Raw genomic sequence first — 21,492 nt, 5'->3', positions numbered from 1 at the left:
GCCATCCATTGAGGTGTGAACATTTCTAGGAAGGAAATACCCCAAATATAAATGCGAATACTGAATAATTAAATACTGAATACTTTTTTTCTTGGGCAATATTTTGGGGGAGAACAGCTGTGGGTAATACGACAGGGAATCACAAAAGGACCAGACTTAAATGCAGCAAAGTAGCCATGATTGGCAGCTTGATAGAATAGACATTTAGCCTGCAACACCATATGTAACTCTGAATGTTCTGGGGTAAGGGAAAAACTACAGCAGGGGCAGAAAATAAGAGACGTAAGTCAGAAATTGCATTACATATTATGACCAATGATGCAGATAGAAACAGGATTTAAGTACTGTAAAAAGTAAGTATTGGTTTCTTTGTGGATGAATAAGGAAATTGATTCAATCAAATGTGTAACTTAAAGTAAAGAGATAATTAATGTTGGCAGTAGGACAGGAATTGAGAATGAATACAACTGGATTTTTTTCCCCAACTCTGAATGGATTAAATTTGAACTTTGCACTTCAGTTGAAGTTGGGAAGTAGTGGATTGGTGGCTCTCCTTTCCATCACTCCTACTTTTATTTCCATTGAAGCCACTGAACTTGTCAGAAAGCAATGATCAAGGAAACTGTGTGAGGCAGTTCATAAAACAAGAAAGTGAATCAAGAGACTGTACAGAGGGGTACTGTTGTGGGCAGGAATCCAAAGGTAATGACAGAGCTTTGGGATGGCCATTTTCACCTGCTGACCCTCCAGTTATGCTTAAAGACAGAACTAAATGTGAAAACCCTATTCTTTTCCTGACTATGTACACTATGTTTAGACCCAATTTGATTTTATTATGGTTTATTAACTGTGGCAACTGGAAATTTTATTTAAAACAGGTGGCAGTCTCCTGGAGGAATGTAAATCAGGATTGAATTAGATCATTACAACACCTTATGGTTGCACTAATGCCACTTGCTGCTTCCATTATCAGTTACAAGCTGTAAAAATCCTGAGGTGACCATCTCAGATACTATTTAAAGGTCTTCAGGTGCATGTTGGAAAAGCTGCAAAGAGCTTTGGAGACAATTTTAAACACACCTTCTGAGATTTTTAACAAAAGCCTTAAAGTGCTATAGTTGTTATTGTTTGTTCTGAAGTTAAATGACATCCTTCAGATGAGACTTTAAACCAAAGCCCAGTCTGCCTTCTATGTGAATGTGGAAGATGCCTTGGTACTAATCAAAGTAGACCATGGCTGTTCTCCTACAGGATGCTGATGCTCTATTCAGGAACATTTCTTCTAAGTTACAATGTTAGAAATATAACAATAACTTAGTTACACCTACCAAATACCATAAGAATCAGAGCTCCTATCAGCATGATCACTGTTTGCAGTGTGTCTGTGTATATTACTGCAGCCAGCCCACCTACAAAAGGAGAAGCACAAATAAACCCTCAAAACGTAAATCAACAGTCTACATTACAAAGCATGTGACAGCATACTGGAGCACAGCTGAGCATCCGCCTGCACGTCTAATTGAATATGTTTCATTTCTTTATCAGTGCATATGATCTGAGATTATCAATTATCAAACACTTACACCTGAATTGATGTGGATATTTTTGCTTTAACATATGCTTGTGGTTTTGTGTTTTTGCACCTGTTTATTTAGGTGCTTGATTGTATATTTGTGTGTCTGGCAATGTGTTTATGTATGTAGTTATGTGTGTGTGTATGGGTTGGTCTGTGTTGCATGTATGTGTTTGTGTGTTTGTGATTGAATTTATGTGTATATACATGTATATGTGTGTGTATCTTTTGTTGTTGTTTGCCATGACCTGTTGTTTATGCACTTGCCTTCTCATCCCAAAATCTATTGAATTTAAAAATCGTTTTCTGAAATTCAAATTCTTTCACAAGCTCTGATCATATTGTAACATTGCATCTTTCTGCACTCTTCATGACCCTCACTCTGAGTTTTCATGATAGCATCATCTCTGTTCTTTATCTCATCATACATGTATTTGTGCACATGACAATAAACTTGACTTTGACTTTGAATCATTGATGACAAAGTTTTTAACTGCATTAGTCCTACTCCTTTCTTCATAGCCCCTCTCCTTCTCCAAATTGTTTCCAACTCTCACTTCCTTCCAAAACCCACCTTTCAGCCAGGATTTTTGCAATATTCATCGGCCCTGTCTGTGGGATACACAATACCATTTTGTCGATTTTATATTTTCTCTCTCCTCCCTCCTCCTACCCCATCAATGACTTAGAACATGTTTTTCTGTTAAAGCCACTATATTAATATCTAATATCCTTAAACCAGGTCTCAGTTACTTACTTTCAGGACTGAAAAGACTAGTTGTTTCAGTCTTTATTCTAGGCTCAGTCCCTTCTCTTTTGTTCTTAGGTCTGTGGCTCTTTCCTGCACCACTTCTGGGGGCTAAACATGCCTCTTGGGACTCTTTTTAACACTGTAAGGTGTGGGCTGATCAAAGCACTGACTGGAAGATAAGTTCCTCCAAAATATATTCTACAACTTTATACATAGCTCAGTATCACGTTTAGTTTTTTCTAATTGCTATAAAGGTTCTCCCCAGCTTATAAGCACCTGACCTATGCACTGCCCATATATGCAAACAAGCATTTGGGGGACCAGCGGAATGGATTTACCAGCTGCTGTGGGGCTGCAGACACTTTCTGCTATGTGCATTTCTGACTTGCGAAATGTTCAGGTTACGAATAATTCACAGGAACAGAGCATGTTGTAACCTGGGGAAAACTTGTATATATTTTTCTTATTCATCTTACAGGATTTCACGTCCTTGACTGTCCCAGAGAGGTGATTGTAGAGAGAATGAATATTTTGTGTGAAGAATTGAATTCCTTTCAAGTGAGCTTCTTAGTCCTGGATGGTAACACAGTTCAAGTTGTTGCCGCTGCACTCATCCGGGAAAGTAGAGACTTGTCCTTTTGTGACGGTGAAAAGAGCATTAAAAATAATGCATACCCTCTGGACATTTATAGTGTGGGGCTTGGCAAAAAGCTGTTGAAGTTTAAGGGGGATGGATAGACTCTCTCTTGTTAGAGGTTGATGTGCCTGGTCCTTACCACTTAACACCTGTTTTTCTCTCCAGGTCTTGCTGCCTGTGAGCATGAACTACTTCATCGTATATTGGGATAAGTTGTTTTCTGGCAAGGATGTGCTCAGTAAGTGGAAGGCCTTCAAAGGTGAAATTTTGAGAGTGCAGAGTTTGCATGTTCCTGCCAGGATTAAAGGCAAAGTTAACAAGCACAGGGAACCTTGGTTTTCAAGGGATATTGGTGATCTGGTTAAGAAAAAGAGAGAGGTATATAGCAGGTATAGGCAACTAGGAACAAATGAGGTACTTGAGGAGTATAGAAAAAGTAAGAAAATACTAAATAAGGAAATCAGGAAGGCAAAAAGAAGACATGACATTGCTTTGGCAGATAATGTGAAGGTAAACCCAAAGGGTTTCTACAAGTATATTAAGAGTAAAAGGATAGTAAGGGACAAAATTGGTCCCCTAGAAGATCAGAGTGGTCATCTATGTGTGGAGCCTCAGGAGATGGGGGAGATCTTAAACAGTTTTTTTTTGCATCAGTATTTACTCAGGAAACTGGCATAGTGGATATGGAAGGAAGGGAAACAGGCAATAGCGTCATGGAACATATAGAGATTAAAGAGGAGGAGGTGCTTCTTGCCTAACAACGAATAAAGGTAAATAAATCTTCCAGGCCTGATAAGATATTTCCTCGGACATTGAGAGAGACTAGTGTAGAAATTGCACAGACCCTAGCAGATATATTTAAAATGTCCTTAGCCACGGTTGTGGTGCCGGAGGACTGGAGGGTAGCTCATGTAGTTCTGTCGTTTAAAAAAGGATCTAAAAGTAAACCAGGTAATTACAGGCCAGTGAACCTGACATCAGTAGTGGGTAAATTATTGGAAGGTGTTCTGAGGGATCGCATATACAAGTATTTGGACAGCCAAGGGCTGATTAAGGATAGTCAGCATGGCTTTGTGCATGGTAGATCGTGTTTAACGAATCTTGTAGAGTTTTTCGAGGAGGTTACCAAGAAAGTAGATGAAGGAAAGGCTGTGGATGTTGTCTACATGGACTTTAGTAAGGCCTTTGACAAGGTTCCACATGGGAGGTTGGTTCAGAATGTTCAGACACTAGGTATCCATGGAAAGGTTGTAAACGGGATTTGAAATTGGCTGTGTGAGAGAAGACAGAGAGTGGTAGTGGATGACTGTTTCTCAGACTGGAGGCCTGTGACTAGTGGTGTGCCTCAGGGATCTGTGCTGGAGCCATTGTTGTTTGTTGTCTATATCAATGATCTAGATGATAATGTGGTAAATTGGATCAGCAAGTTTGCTGATGATACTAAGATTGGAGGCATAGTGGACAGCAAGGAAGCCTTTCAAAGCTTGCAGAGGGATCTGAACCAACTGGAAGAATGGGCCAGAAAAAGGCAGATGGAATTTAATGCAGATAAGTGTGAACTGTTGCATTTTGGAAGGACAAATCAAGGTAGGACATACACAGTAAATGGTAGGGCACTGAGGAGTGTGGAGGAACAAAGGGATCTGGGAGTTCAGATACATAATTCCCTGAAAGTGGCGTCACAGGTAGACAGGGTTGTAAAGAAGGCTTTTGGCATCCTGGCATTCTTAAATCAAAGTATTGAGTATAGGAGTTGGGATGTTATGGTGAGGTTGTAAAAGTCATTGGTGAAGCCAAATTTGGAGTATTGTGTGCCGTTCTGGTCACCTAACTATAGGAAGGATATTTGTAAGATTCAAAGAGTGCAGAGGAGGTTTACTAGAATGTTGCCGGGTCTTCAGGAGTTGAGTTACAGGGAAAGATTGAACAGGTTAGGACTTTATTCCTTGGAGCATTGAAGAATGAGGGGAGATTTGATAGAGGTTTACAAAATTATGAGGGGTATAGACAGAGTTAATGCGAGTAGGCTCTTTCCACCTAGATTAGGAGAGATAAGTATGAGAGGACATGGCTTTCAGGTGAAAGGGGAAAAGTTTAGGGGGAACATTAGGGGGAACTTCTTCACTCAAAGAGCGGTGGGTGTATGGAACGGGCTGCCATCTGATGTAGTAAATGCGGGCTCACTCTTGAGTTTTAAGAATAAATTGGATAGATACATGGACGAGAGAGGTCTGGAGGGTTATGGACTGGGTGCAGCTCAATGGGACTAGCGGAATACCATTTCAGCACAGACTAGAAGGGCTGAATGGCCTGTTTTCTGTGCTGTAGTGTTCTATGGTTCTATGGTATGGAAAGCTATCAATGGGACTGACATTGTGCAGTCATCAGCAACAAATGATGGAGGGATTGGATGTCTGGGGTTGGATGACTATCTTCCAACAATTGCAGCCTCTTTCTTTGTTCAAAGTATGGCTCCAGCCAGTGGAGAGTTTTCCCTTCAGTGCCTATTGCCTTCAGTTTTACTAAGGTCAGTTTGGACAAAAGCTGTTGTGAATTCTGGGGCTGAGTTGTCTTGGTGACTGGCAAATTTGTATCATCTCAAAATCTACTGGTTCCACCATTATGAAAGAAAATGCAAACTCACTTCAGCAAACAACTGAGCTGAGAACTCTCCATTTCAAAGGGGCTAAGGCTGTGGTTCAGAAAGCCACCAGAGACTGTGCTGAGAAGTATTGCAAAATGTTTAAAGAAGATTCAGATCTACTTTGAAGTGGGGGCCTTCATGACACTTTGCTCTAATGTATAAAAAGACTGTAAACCTGAAAGCAAAAACATTGAACCATTCTGACTGACAGGTAAGACCAATTTGACTGTATGAGAAAGGATCCTACTCAAAGGGTGCCATTATCTATGATGTTACCTTTGCCTCCATTTCTCAGTTTCCAACATTGCAGTGAATGGACCAACCACCATTCCTCAAAGAAATAGGCTATGAAAGAGATTGCACCTGGGAAAGCAGACTACAGTCAGAGAGCTCTGGAACCTCCAGAGACAGAGGGAGAACGTTGTGAGCAATATCCATGCAATGTTTTTCTGCCTGCTGAGAAGAAAACCATGTATTTCAGGATCTGAAAGATGCAATAAATACAAAACATAAAGGAGAGAATAGACTTCAACAACCATTGAGAGTATTTCTGCTCAGCATGGTTGACAAGGTAGTGGGAAAGATTTCATTCTTGAAGCAAGGATTGACTCTGAGAGCCAGTATATGGTCAGAGATGGAAGGTCCACCAATGACATGACCTTCTCATGAAGTCTGTTGCAAGAAAAAGCTGTAAATAACCGTACCATTCTGGGATGCATTATTGAACTACCAAAAGTCATTGACATGATTATCAGGGCTGACTATATGAGATCCTGTTGAAAGTCAATGTCAATATGAGGGAAGAATATTAACATTCAAAACAAGAACAAAGCGTTATCTGAGCTTTGCACTGATAGTAGTTTCAGAGCACTGCCACCGTTTGTACCACATCTGTAGTGTGCTTGTTGAAACAATTGATGATGTACTAATTGGGTCAAGGATAGATGTTTTCAGGATAATTGACATGTTACCCAGCTCACTATTTAGAGTCTGTTCTTGGAGCGGATGCTGTATTTATCTTTAATTTAGCTGATAACAGCAGATTACTTGAACAGGTACTCTGTTGCATGTGCCTGGTTTATTGTCGTTTATTGTTGTGGGCATACATACCCTGGGTATGCAACAGCAGCACACTGTATTACAAACATGTAAAAGTTGTGCATAATTTATTTTTAATTTATGTTTTTCTTTTGAATGTTGTGTATCTATTACTATGTGCCTGTGATGCTGCTGCAAGTAATTTTTTGTTGCACTTGTGCATAACTGTGTTTGTGCATATGACAATAAGCTTGATTTTGACCTTGACATGACAACATAAATTACGTAAACTTAAGTTAACATAATTTATACATAACTTACATGACAAAATAAACAAAAATAAACAAAGCGACATCAGTGCATGCTGAGGGAAATATAGTCCGAGGTAGTGTTAGGGTTTATCAGGTTGGTTCAAGAACCTGATGGCAGTGGGGAAGAGGTTTTTATTGAATCTTGAGGTGTGAGTCTTCAGGCTCCTGTACCTCCTGCCTGATGACAGCATTGAGAAGAGGGTATGGTCTGGATGGTGGGAGTCCCTCATGATTTTTAAAAAATTTTAATTTAATTAATTTTAATTTTGTTTACAGCATGGTAACAGGCCCTTCTGGCCCAACGAGTCCGTGCCGCCCATTTTAAACCCAAATTAACCTATCCGTACATCTTTGAAATGTGGGAGGAAACCGGAGCACCTGGAGGAAACCCACGCAGACACGGGAGAACATACAAGCTCCTTACAGACAGTGGCGGGAATCGAAACCTGATCACTGGTGCTGTAATAATGTCGCACTAACCGCTATGTTACCGTGCCACCCATGGATGTTGCCTTCCTGAGACATCAAGATCCAAGACCTGGGCTGTACCTGTGATGGAACTAAGTCCACCACTCTGTAGCCTTTTGCATTCCTGAGCACTGGAGTTCCATACTAGGCTGAATGCAACCAATCAGAATGCTTTCCACTGTACATCTGTAGATGTTTTTCCGAGTCTTCAATGACATATCAAATCTCCTTAAACTTCAAAGAAAGTAGGGATGCTGGCACACCTTCTTCGGGGCTGCATCCATGTGCTGGGCCTGGGATAGGTCTGCTGAGATGTTGACAACCAGGAACTTGAAGTTGCTCACCCTTTCCACCACAGACCCCTCAATGGAGACTGGTGTGCTCACCTGACTTCCCCTTCCTAAATTCCTCAATCAGTTCATTGGTTTTGCTGATATTGAGCACAAATGTTGTTGCTACAACACCACACAACCAACTGACCTATCTCACTCTTGTACGTCACCTCATCACCATCCATGATTCTGCCAACAAGAGTGGTGTCACTGTCGAATTTGTAGATGGTGATGGAGCTATGCTTAGCTGCACAGTCATAGGTACAAAGAGAGTAGATCAGAGGGATAAGCCTGCAGCCTTGAGGTGCACCTGTGTTGAAGGCCAGTGAGGAGGACATGAGGTTTCTGATCCACACTGATTGTGGTCTCCCAGTGAGGAAGTTGAGGATCCAATTGCAGACGGAGGTGCAACAGCCCAGGTCTTGGATCTTGATGATAAGTTTTGGAGGGAATGATGGTGTTGAACGTTGAGCTATAGTTAATGAGCAACAGCCTGACATATGTGTTCTGGTTGTTCAGGTGGTTCAGAGCAGAGTGGAGAACCAGCAAAATAGTGTCTGCTGTAGACCTATTGTGGCGATAGGCAACTTGAAGCAGGTCCAGGTCCTTACTGAGGCAGGAGTTGACTCGAGCCATAACCAACCTCTCAAAGTACTTCATTACAGTGGTTGTAAGTGCTACTGGATAGTAGTCATTGTGGCAGATCACCCAGCTCTTCTTGGGTACTGGTACAATTGATGCCATCTTGAAGCAAGTGGAAACCTCAGACCACAGAAGTGAGAGGTTGAAGGTGTCCCTGAGCATTCTGGCCCAGTTGGTTAGCACAGGTTCTTAGCACTCAACCAGCTACACCTTCAGGGATTGATGCCTTGCAAGGGTTCACTCTCCTGAAGGATATTCTGATGTCAGCTTCTGAGACAGATCACAGGATCGTCAGACGCTGTGGGGACTTGCGCAGGTGTATCATTATTCTCCCTTTCAAGGCATTAAGCTCATCAGGGAGTGATGTATCATTGCCATTTATGTTATTTGTTCCAGCCTTGTAGGAGGCGATGGCGTGCAAGATCTGCCACAGCAGTCGAGTTTATGTCTCCAATTTTGTCCGGAATTGCCTCTTCGCTCTCATGGTAGCCATCCGGAGGTCATAACTGGACTTCTTCTAGGTCTCTGGATTGTGAGTCCTGAACACCACAGATCCAGCCCTCAGCAGACCACGAATCTCCTGGGTCATCCAGGGTTCTGGTTTGGGAAGAGCTGATATATTTTTGTAGGCACACACTCATCCACGCAGACCTTGATGAAGTCAGTGGCTGCTGTGGTCTATTTCTTCAGATCTGTCAATGAATTCCTGAATATGGTTCAGTCCATCAATTCAAAGCAATCCTGTAAATGGTCCTCCACCTCCCCTGAGCATACCTTCACGGTCCTCTCCATTGGTGCCACATTCTTCAGTCTCTGTATGCAGGAAGCAGAAGGAAGGCCAGATGGTCAAATTTCCCGAAGTGTGTGTGTGGGATGGCTCAGTGATCCCTGTTACAACAATTTGTAACTTGTGACTGCTGTTACAACAACTTGATGTTGGTGTAAGAAGGTCGAGTGTGTTGGGTCCTCTGGTGTTACAGTTGACATGCTGGTAGTAGTTTGGAGAGGCACTTCCAAGCTAGCCTGGCTGAAGTCCCCAGAGATGATGGTGAAGGCATCGGAGTGTGCTGTTTCATAGATTCATAGAATCATACAGCACGGAAACAGGCCTTTCAGCCCAACTGGTCCGTGCCTACCAAGATTCCCATCTAAGCTAGTCCCATTTGCCCACGTTTGGCCCATATTTCTCTAAACTATGTACCTATCCAAGTGCTTTTTAAATGTTGTTAATGTACCGCCTCAACCACTTTCTCTGGCAGCCCTTTCCATATACTGACCAATCTCTGGGTGAAAAAGTTGCTCTTCAGGTTCCTATTAAATCTCTCCCCCTCAGCATAAACCTATGTCCCCAACTCTGAAAAAAAGACTGTGCACATTCACCCTATCTATGCCCCTCATGATTTTATACACCTCCATAGGATCACCCCTCATTTTCCTATGGTCCAATGAATTAAGTCCCAACCTGCTCAACCTCTTTCCATAACTCAGTCCCTCAAGTCCTGGCAACATCCTCATAAATTTCCTTTGCACTCTTTCCAGCTTAGTGGAATCTTTCCTATTGCAGGTAACCAAAACTGAACACAATATTCCAAAGGCAGCCTCACCAACACCTTGTACAACTCAACATAACATCCAACTTCTATACTCAGTGCCCTGACAGATGAAAGCCAGTGTGCCAAAAGCCTCCTTCACTACCCTGTCTACCTGTGACACCACTTTCAGAGAACTATGTCCTTGTACTCCTAGGTCCCTCTGTTCTGCAACACTCCCCAGGGCCCTATCATTTACTGTGAAAGTCCTACCCTCATTTGTCTTCCCAAAATGCAACACCTTTGTAATTTTGCACTGTTCTGCTGCCGCAAAACAACAAATTTCACGTCATCTAAGTCAGTGATAATAAATCTGTTTCTGATACTGAAAGTTAAAATTCCCTATTATGACAACCCTATTATTCTTGCAATTTTCTGCAACCTCCCTGCATATTTGTTCCTCTAATTTCTGGTGACTATTATAGGGGGTCTACAGTATAATCCTAACAAGGTGACCATCCCCTTCTTATTTCTCAACTCCACCCATAAAGCCTCACTGGACAATCCCTTAGTAATTTCATCTTGGACCACTGCCATGATGTTGAAGTCTGGTATTAGCACTCAGTATTAGAGACCGTGAAGGTATGCTCAGGGGTGGTGGAGCAGCATTTACAGGATTGCTTTGAATTGATGGCCTGAACTATATTCAGGAATTCATTGACAGATCTGAAGAAATAGACCACAGCAGTCACTGACTTCATCAAGGCCTGCGTGGACTTCAACCAGGCCAGCTTGGAAGTGCCTCTCTGAACTACATCAGAAATGCAACTCCCCTCCTCTCTTTTCTCCATCTCTATCCTGCCTAAAGCACCTGTACCCTCGAACATTTAGCTGCAAGTCCTATCCCTCCCTTAGCCATGTTTCTGTAATGGCTATAATATCCCATTCCAATGTAGCTATCCATGCCTTGAGTTCATCCACCTTACTTGTCAAGCCTTTTTGCATTGAAATAAGTGCAATTTAATCTACCAGTTTTTCCTCGCTCCCTGCCATGTTGCTGCTTGTCTTGTCTACTGAACATACTGTCATTGAATTTTGTCTCAACTTCCAGCTTCCTATCTGCCTCACTTCTGCTTTTGATCCCACCCCCTGCCAATCCAGTTTAAACACTCCCTAGTAACATTAAAAAATTTGCCCACCAGGATATTGGTCCCCCTCCAGTTCAGATGCAACCTGTCCCTCTAATACAGGTCATCTCTGCCCAGAAAAGATCCCAATGGTCCACAGATCTGAATCCCTGCCCCTCTGCACCAACTCTTCAGCCACACATTCATCTGCCATTTCCTCCTATTCTTACCCTCACTAGCTCATGGCACAGGGAGTAATTCAGAGATTACTACCCTCGAGGTCCTGCTTTTTAATCTCTTTCTTAACTCCCTATATTCACTCCACGGGACCTTTTTCTACCTATGTAGTTTGTGCCAATGTGCCCAATGACTTCGGGCTGCTCACCCTCCCCTTGAGAATGTTCTGCAACTGCTCAGAGAAGTTCTCAACCCTGGCACCGGGGAAGCAATACACCATCCTGGAGTCCCTTTTATAGCTGCAGAATCTCTTGTCTGCCCTCCTAACTACTATTGCTGTAGTCTTGTCTGGCTTGACCCTTCCCTGATGAGCATCAGAGCCAGTCATGGTGCCACAGACCTGACTGATGCTTTCTCCTCCCTCCAGCATATTCAAAAATGGTATGTGCCTGTTAGTAATGGCACTCAGTTCCTCCAGTGCCAGCTTGACGTCTGCCTGGGGTGGGATGTATACTGCAACCAAGATAATGGCGGAGAACTCTCCGGGCAGATAGTACAGACAACACTTGACTGCCAGATGTTCAAGGTTGGGGGAGCAGGACTGAGACAGAATAGTTCAATGAGGAATCAGTATAAGGATTACAGAGGACCAACATTTAACCAAATTCTACATTAGTGATGAAGTTCCAAACAACACAGGTCACTTCAGCTGTCTTAGCTCAACTCTTACCAACTCATTAAACCTCAGCAGACTACTTTTGATGCCAAAATCAGCAACGTCTCTGTTGCTTTTTGCAAAAGTATCTCTGGTGTATGGAACATGAAGCGACTCACCCTGAACACATCCACATTCTGTGAAAGCTGGGTCACATACTCCAACTGGGAGTGAAGAGTGAAAACTAATTGAAAAATTCCCTGGAGCCACTTGGGACAAATGGAGATCTGGCTACAGTCAATGCAGTCTCCACTGATGCTCAGAATGTAGTCTTCTGAAGATCGTGCTGACTGTCCAATTCACGACTGGCCCAGGACATAAAGGCCAAAGGTCTCATGCAGCAGAAAGGTCAAGCAAGGTCTTGCAAAATTCAGCATTTCCGTGGATACCTGTGAGAATCCCTGGACTGGAAAAGCCAGGTTGAGGCCGGTGCCATCACCAGGGAGGCCTGTCAGGGGCAAGTCAGGAAGCAGAGCATGCTCCAGCCCCAAGCTGGCAAGTGGAAGTGTGGTCTCCGTGTGCTTCAGTCTCCCTCTCACATCACCAGCAAACACTATCGACTGACTGATGTTGTGGCATCTTCTTTCTCCTGTCCAGGTGTTGGACAGCAATCAGATACTGCATTTCTGTGCAGCTCTGGCTACTGGCATTGCTGTTTGTGAGTGGCTTCAAAACATGGAGAGGTTTTCTTGGTGTTTGGAGCACCAAGCTAACACTGCATGTGAAATGTTTAAAGTGGCATTTGAACAGTTAACCCCCAGGGTTGAAGTTGGGCTGAAGGGCCTGTTTCCATGTTCTATAACTCTGTTACTCTGATCATGTGTGGTGGGACCAGGCTCAGTTAAACACACTTCATCATCTTCCTGGGCACCAATCCGATCAGGGCAGTGGCCCTTAAAGGCAGGCAAACTGGTGTGGGGGAGACAGAGGCTGCAGGGTTTAACATCTGAACATTTTTATTAATGAACAACAGCCTGGCTTGCTTTCCGTCTCTTTTTACAGCCACTTCCTGTTTCCCCATGTGACCCCTTGCATTGCCTACTGGGAACTGTAGTTCTTTATTATAAATACATCTTCCCCCTTTAAAGAAAAACAAACACAATACTTTGTCCTTATAAACCTGCCAAGAACCCTTGTCCACTCAGCAGCTTTCAATCAGTCTCTGAGGTGGTTTAATGGTCCTTTATGGTCTGGTACTTGTTTTCACAGGTGTGTTGTTTTCATTTGCTGCATCACTATTGGTGTTTCCCTGAGAAATCTGGTCCACATATCCATCTTCTCCAGATGCTGGCCCCTTTGATGTACTGACAGGGGACGGGTCACAGCCATGGGTTGGAGCTTGTGGTTGTAGATCCACGTGGTTCCTCCTCAGAGGTGTCCCTCGCTCTGTCTGGATCTGGTATGAATGTGGATTTACTTCCTCTTGCACAACTCCTTGCATGGACCGTGTGCCAGTATCATGATCTCGGATTTGCACTTGATCTCCAGGCTTCAGGACTGGTAGGCTTTTCGTTGCCTTGTTGTGATTCTGTTTCTGTTTTTCTTCCCTTTCCTCTTTAGTCTGTTTGACCTTGTGTGCTCCTTCAGGTGTCAACAGGTTTTCATGTAGTGAAAGGTTAGTGTGTATGCGTCGACCCATCAGCATTTGGGCTGGTGAAAGGCCGTTCTGCAATGGCTCACTTCTGTAAATCATTAGACTTCTATGCAAATCCTCTCATCCATCTTGCGCTTTCTTCATGACACCCTTCACCACCTTAACTGAACTCTCTGCTAGGCCATTAAATTTTGGGTGATGTGGGCTTGAGGTTATATGTCGAAACCCCTAACATTGGCAAAGGATTCAAATTCACAGCTCAAAAATTGTGGACCATTGTATGATACTACTTCACATGGAACTCTATACCTCACAAACACAGCTTTCAGGAATGTGATAACTGCTTTGCTGGACATTGATTGCAGTGTCGCAACCTCTGGGTAATTGGTAAAGTAATCTGTTACATCAATATGGCTCTTCCCATTACAGTCAAACAAATCCACTCCAACTTTGAAATACAGCCTGTCTGGTACAGAGTGTGGTGTAAGTGGTTCTGCTTGCTGCTTTGGTTTGTAGGTAAGGCATATTTCACATGAAGCAGTGGTCTGGCTGATGTCTTGGTTCATTCTTGGCCAGTACATCGCTTCACGTGCTCTACGTCTACATTTTTCCTCCCCAAGATGCCCTTCGTGTATCTTCTGGAGCATCTCCTTGTGCGGTGACACTGGAATCACAACCTGTTCCCTATGAAGACCATATCTTTCACTACTGACAGTTCAGCTCTACATGCTCAACAATCCCAAATACACATTGGACAGTCATCCTTTGCTGCTGGCCACCCTTTCCGTATTGTATCATTGAGTACCTTCATTGTTTCATCTGCCTCTGCTGCTTTCCTAATCTGCTCTGTTCTATCCGGTGATACTGGAAGAGAGATGACAATCATGTCAACATAGGCCTGTATATCTGCATTGACCTGTTGGTCACTCTTTTCTGTCTTGTCGATTGCTCGAGACAGCACATCAGCAACAAACATAAACTTACCCGGTTTGTAGATCATCTTCACATATTTTATATCTTCACATATCACATATTTCTGCAGCCTTATCAACATGCGCTGTATCCTCATGGGACAGTCATTCAGTGGTTTGGACATAATTGAGACCAATGGCTTAAGGTCTGTCTCCACTTAAATAGCTTGCCCATAGATGTACTGATGGAACCTTTCACATGCATATGTACTGGCAAGAAGCTCTTTCTCTATCTGTGCATATTTGGCTTCTGCACTTGTTAAAGCCCTTGATGCATAGGCCACAGGTTGGCATGTGCCATCATGCTGCTGCAGTAGTATTGATCCAAGGCCGTGCCAGGATGCATCAGCTGATATCCTGATATACCTTTCCAGATCATGAAACTTCAACAGGGGCTTTTCAGTTAGGACCCTTTTCAATGTCTCAAAATACTCTTCTTGCTCATGAAACCAAATCCATTCAAGGAGTGACCTAAGTGGTCCTGACACTGTTGACAGTCGAGGGATGAACTTAGCCAGGTAAGTCACCATCCCTAAGAAACATCTCATGTCCTCTTTATTTTGGGGCCTCTCCATGTTTTCAATGGCTGACGTCTTTCTTGGGTCAGGCTTCACTCCCTCTTCAGATATGACATCTCCTATGAAGATCAGTGTCTTAACACCAAACTCACATTTCTCTTTATTTAATTTCAAATTGACATTCCTTGTCACGTCAAGTACTTGTCTCAGTCGAGTATTATGTTTCTCCTTGGTGGACCCCCAGACGATGACATCATCCATCATGGTCTCGACACCAAATATGCCCTCAAAAATCATGTAGATGGTTTTATGGTAGACTTCTAGTGTGGACAGGATCCCATATGGCAGCTGAAGATAGCAATATCTTCCCTGTGGTGTGTTAAAAGTACACAGTCTCGAACTTGCCTCATCAAGCTTCATCTGACAAAACCTAGACGATGCATTGAGCTTGCTAAACCATTTGGCACCTGAAAACCGGGACATGATCTCCTCCCATGTTGGCAATTTAAAATGTTCTCTCTTGATAGCTTTATTGAGATCTCTTGGGTCTAGACATATCCGCAACGCTCCATTTTTCTTTTGCACAATGACCAGTGAACTCAACCAATCTGTTGATTCTTCAATTTTCTGTATGACATTCATCCGTTCCATGCGTGCTAGTTCTTGTTTAAGTTTATCTCTAAGTTGAAACAGAACTTTCCTGCATGTATGGACAACAGGAGCCACTGCCTCATCTATGTGAATTTTGTGTACACCAGGGAAGCATCCAAGCCCCTCAAAGACATCTGCATACACTTCCATGAGTATTGTGTGGTCATCTTTGGTATGTGAAGCTACTATGAAAACTCTTTTCACTCGGTTGAGCTTTTCACATGCACTCAGACCTAATATTGGCTGTACTCCCTTTTCTACAATCAGTAGCTGTGATTTTAAGTGCTGCCCCTTGTGCTTAAAGGTCACCATACAGCCCCCTTTTACTGGAACTTTGTCTCCAGTGTAGCCTGTCACTTTTAACTTCACAGGGTAAATCTTACTCTTTACTGTGAGAGTCTTATAATCATCCATGGATAACAGATTCACCTGAGCTCTGGTGTCAAGCTTGAATGGAATTACTGTCTCACTCACAGTTACTGGAACAATCCATTCTGTTTTACCAGCAGCCACAGTCTGTACAGAATCCACAAAGAAATCTTCCATTTCCTCTTCAACTGTGCACGCCTTTCTCTTGTCAGCCCCAGCTTTGCAGCACCTTGCAAAGTGGTTCTTCTTCCCATAGCTATTGCAGAACTTCCCATAAGCAGGACACATCTTTGGAATGTGTCTACCTCCACATCTGCTGCATTTGCTGTTTTAGCCTTCCTCTTTGCTCTGCTGTACTTTCAGAAATGCCTTGTGTGCTGCTTCTCTGTTTTCATAGCATGTACTGTCGTGTCTGCCCTGTGCAGCTCCTTAGCTTGTGCTCATGTGTTTCTGCTGACCTACCCATATTCACCGCCTTTTTTAATTTAATTTTAATTTTAATTTTTTTAAAAAAATTTTTATTTACAGCGTGGTAACAGGCCCTTCCGGCCCAACAAGTCCACGCCACCCATTTTAAACCCCATATTAACCTATCCGTACGTCTTTTCCAGGGTCAGATCTTTTTCACGCAACAGTCTTTCTCTGAGTTCATTATCTGGAATTCCACAAACTATTCTGTCTTTAACTAGTGAGTTTCTCAAATCTCCAAATTGATAAGACTTACTCAGTTGTGTGAAGCTCAGCTAAGTATTGGTCGAAGCTAACACCTTGATTCTGGTCACAGGAAAAAAAATTATATCTCTCAGATGTGATGTTTTTACTTGGGATAAAATACTCCTCAAATTTTTTCATTAAAGTGCCCGAGTCAAAAGCTGTCTCATCAATTTGAAAGCTGTTTTAGATGTCCAAAGCACCTTCACCAATCACATGCAGAAAAATAAACGCTTTCAATTTTTCATCGTTCCCTCCTGCTCCACTAGCATCTAAATATATGTTGAATCACTGTTTAAAGTGTTTCCAATTCATCAGCTGTGTTGACCTTTCTCTTGTTAGCCCCAGCTTTGCAGCACCTTGCAAAGTGATTCCTCTTCCCACAGCTATTGCAGAACTTCCCATAAGCAGGACACACCTTTGGAATGTGTATACCTCCACATCTGCTGCATTTGCTGTTTGAGCCTTCCTGAATCTCTCTTGGCAAATCCGGTGACTGCTGAAATTTGGGAACAATGTGCTCCCTCGCCACGTCAGCCAGCCTTTTCTCTGTCTTATTACAGATTTTCTTTTGTACTCACTGAATCTCTTTTTCAATTGCACACAGTATTCCTCTACCCTCCCTGTTCAGACCTCACACCAACTTCTGACACCATGTTATGTTTATTCTTCATCAAGAGACAAACTTTGCATGGGTTTAACATCTGAACATTTTTATTAACCAACAACAGCCAGTCTTGCTTTCCCTCTCTTTTTACAGCCACTTCATGTTCCCCCATGTGACCCCTTACATTGCCTCCTGGGAACTGTAGTTCTTTATTATAACTACATAATGTCAGGCCTCCTTGGACTTAGCCAAGGAGGCCTGGCATTCTCATCAGTGAGATCAACACCAGGAAGGATTGATTTCCTAAGGATTGATGTTAAGATGGCGCTGGAGAAGGGTAATACACTAAAAGTGCTGGAGGAATTCAGCAGGTCAGGCAACATCCTGATGAAGGGCCTCGTCCCAAAACGTCCACTGTTTATTTCCCTCCATAGATGCTATCTGACCTGCTGAGTTCCTCCAGCACTTTTTGTGTATTACTCCAGATTCCAGCATCTGCAGAATTTCTTGTGTGTCCACTGGAGAGGCATGACTTTTTGTTTGCAGCTCCCAAGGGCATTATAAAATACTCCCATTTTACAACTACCACAGCTGAAATCTGCAGTCACTGAGACTGCAGTGAGCAGTATTGTTTCAAGTCATTTAAAAAAACTAGCGATCCAAAGGACTGGTGGACTTGGGACTCCTGACCACCCAGGGAATGAGCACAGCAGCTGGAAGTTCAGGGAAAATCTCGATTATTTCAGGAAATGTGGCTGCAGGGCAGGGCTGCAGGTAAAACTGAAACACAGCGTCCTAAGACCCTTCTCCCTACGATCCTACCGGCTAATGTAAAGTCTCTGGCAAATAAAACTGAAGACCTCAGAGCAGTACTAGAGGGACATCAGGGATTATTGTATTCTTTGCTTCACAGAGACATGGCTCACCCCCAGCACTCTGGACACATGTGCTCCAACCCGAGGGCTTCACCATCCACCGCATGGACTGGATGGCAACATCAGGTAAAGGCAGAGATAGTGACGTTTGCTTCATGATTAACTCATCATGATGCACAGACGTGGCAGTCTTGTCTTTGTCCTATTCCCCTGACCTGGAACATCTGGTGGTCAAGTGTCGTCCATTTTATCTGCCGAGGCAATTTTCTGCCATCATCCTGGTAGCAGTGTACATTCCACTCCTGGCAAATGTCAAGCTGGCAGTGGAGGAGCTGAGCACCGTGGTCAGCAGTCGCGAGACAGTGCACTCTGATCTCTTCCCACTGATCGCAGGGGACTTCAACCAGGCCAGCTTGAAGAAGTCTCTGACAAACTACGACCAACGTGTCACCTGCGGAACCAGAGGAGCCAACACACTTGATCACTGTTACGCCACCATCAAGAACACTTACCGTGCCATCCCATGCCCTCACTTTGACAAGTCTGATACCCTGGCTGTACTTCTACTCCCGACATATAGGCAGAGACTGAGGACCTCTGCATTAGTGGTGAGGACTGCGAAGGTATGGTCGAGGCAGAGGAGCATTTACAGGACTGCTTTGAATTGTTGGATTGGACCATGTTCAGGGATTCATCTTCGGATCTGAATGAATATGCTATGGCTGTCACTGACTTCATCAAGGCCGGCGTGGATGAGTGTGTGCCGTTGAGAACATACCGAGTTTCCCAAATCAGAAGCCCTGGATGACCCAGGAGATTCACAATCCACTGAGGGCTAGATCTGTGGCATTCAAGACCAGTGATCCAGAATCTGACAAGAAGTCCAGGTATGACCTACGGAAGGCCATCGTGAGAGCAAAAAGGCAAGTCCATGTGAAGTTAGATACACAATCAGATGCATGACAGCTGTGGCAGGGTTTGCATGCCATTACTTCCTATAAGGTGAAACCTAACAGCATAAATGGCAGTGATGCTTCACTCCCTGATGAGCTTAATGGCTTTTATGCACCTTTTGAAAGGCATTTTCTTTCCCTCTGCCATCGGATTTCTGAACAGTCCACGAACCCATGAACACTACTTCGTTATTCCTCTTTTGCGCTATTTATTTTTGTAACTTAAAGTAACTTTTATGTGTTGCACTGTACTGCTGCCGCAAAACAACAAATTTCACGACATACGTCAGTATAATAAACCTGATTCTGATTCTGATTCTGATTCTGATTCCTGTTTGCCAGGAGGCCAGGAGACCAGCCTGGGTCACCACAGGAAGAGTTGACAGGAGGGCCCTCTCCAGGTGTGAGAATCCTACCCATTCCAGCAGAGTTCAAATAAAGTTCACATCTACAAGAATTGTTAAGGTGAGCCACACCCCTTTGTAATGAGCCCAATGCAGGGTCTCAATCCAAAACGTCAACCATCCCTCTGCCTCCAGAGATACTGCCTGGCCTGCTGAGTTCTTCCAACAAATCGTTTTTAGCTGTAATAAGCCGTTCTGGTAATTGGATTAGGTAGGATTCATTCACTGATGTGTTGCACTTGGTTGAAGAAAGAGAGATTAGTGCAAAAGAATTTTCTCAACAGCCCTGAATTACCTGAATGTCTGGAAATTGGCCTTTGAGTTCACTGAGGAGCTTGAGGAAACCTTGTTCAGGAACATATGCAAGTGGAGAGCAGGCTTGGAACAACAAACAAGAACTGTCATCCTCAGTTTAACAGGTGAGCATATCTTTATGATGCATGAACAAATATGAAATCAGTCAGCTCCCAAATGATATCTGACTTCTGAAATACTTTCAGATGAACAGAAATGCAGTGGAATTCTGAAATCTAGCAAAGGCATTTGAGCTCATGTTGGTTCTATAGGCAGCACAAGTGGGTTCAACAATCAACACAATCTGATCACCAGAAAGTCACATCTCGACAATGCTCATGTGGCTAAATTCTGAACTTGATTGTGCAGCCTTCTATGATAAACTGTTGAAGGGACAACGGATCTTGCAAAGTGAAATATAGTCCATTTTAAGCACTACAACAATGCAGGATCTTCTAAACAGCAATGACTGTATAGTTGTAAGCATTGTCATATTCTCTTTCATTGTTAATATTGTAACAATTAGCGGAGCTTTTTTTCTGGTTTTGATGTTGGATGGATGTTACTTTTCTTTGTGCTCACCTACTGCGGATGTGGAGAAGGGCAAGTGTTGGGATGGGTCTACTTCTTCCCAGTTATCAAAAGTTACCCTAAACAACACTCACTCTTGTGATAAGGAAGATACACGATTTACCTTCTCACCTGCCATCTATGTAACCTCATTCAGTAGCTAAGCAAAAACCAAAGATGGGCAAATCTTTACACATCCAAGTAAGATTCAGCTTACTTTCAGTCAAAAACATTCTGATTTGAGACCACATTCAGATGATAAGCACACTTTCACATAAGGAGTGTCATGAAACAATACCTATAAATAAATAGATTTTACTGACACATAGACTGTAACTTAAATGGGGAATTTGGTGAATGTGAATAATTTCATATTTAAAGTCTAGAACTCAACTGCACTTTGTCATAGTTTATTTTATGTTGTTAGTCATATTAAATAACCTGTCTGCCAGTTAACAATTAACAGTTAATTTGGTAGTCGCTTTAAATAGTTACCTAATCAGATGTTAATTATTGTCAGCTAAATTCAGTAATAGGAACAGAAAATGCTGGAAATACTCAGTTCTGATGAAAGGTTGAGGCCTGAAATGTAAACTCTGTTTTTCCTTCACACCTTGGATTTCCCGTATCTACTTTTTCTTTTTCTTGAGTTATTGTTTGGACAACCTGGCTGGCCTTTAAGGTGTACATAACTGAATAGGTGTTGTTGAAGCAGAGAATATAGGTTACGCAGAACACAAAGGTCGGGCATTTGATTAGTGGGAGAATCAGGTGCAAAATGGAAATGAAGTTAGGGGTCGCCAATGCCTTTGTGGTTTGTATTAGCTTCAGAAAGGCATTAGTTAAATTTATCCAGTGTTGCTGCCTCACAGCGCCAGTGAACCCCGTTCAATCCTGATGCTGTCCCTGTGGAATTTGCATGTTCTCCCTGTGCCCGTGTGGGTTTCCTCCTGGTGCTCTGGTTTCCTCCCACATTCTAAAGATGTTTCTGTTAGTAGGTTAATTGGTTAACTTCCGCTACTGGGGATAGT

At 43.0% G+C, this 21,492-nt stretch overlaps 1 protein-coding gene across 1 annotated transcript in view; it reads right to left on the bottom strand.

The window, feature by feature from the left end:
- The window catches only part of LOC127573846 (sodium/myo-inositol cotransporter 2-like), a 100,991-nt gene that overhangs the window by 43,703 nt on the left and 35,796 nt on the right, over positions 1-21,492 (bottom strand). The window contains exon 7 of the mRNA XM_052022373.1: positions 1,329-1,409. Coding sequence (XP_051878333.1) covers positions 1,329-1,409 — 81 coding nt within the window. The remainder of the gene's footprint in view (positions 1-1,328; positions 1,410-21,492) is intronic.

Source organism: Pristis pectinata, chromosome 8 (assembly GCF_009764475.1).
Source record: "Pristis pectinata isolate sPriPec2 chromosome 8, sPriPec2.1.pri, whole genome shotgun sequence".
In the NCBI taxonomy this organism is placed as follows: Eukaryota; Metazoa; Chordata; class Chondrichthyes; order Rhinopristiformes; family Pristidae; genus Pristis; species Pristis pectinata.
The sequence above is the reverse complement of the archived record's forward strand: the minus strand, read 5'-3'. Positions and strand labels throughout refer to the sequence as shown.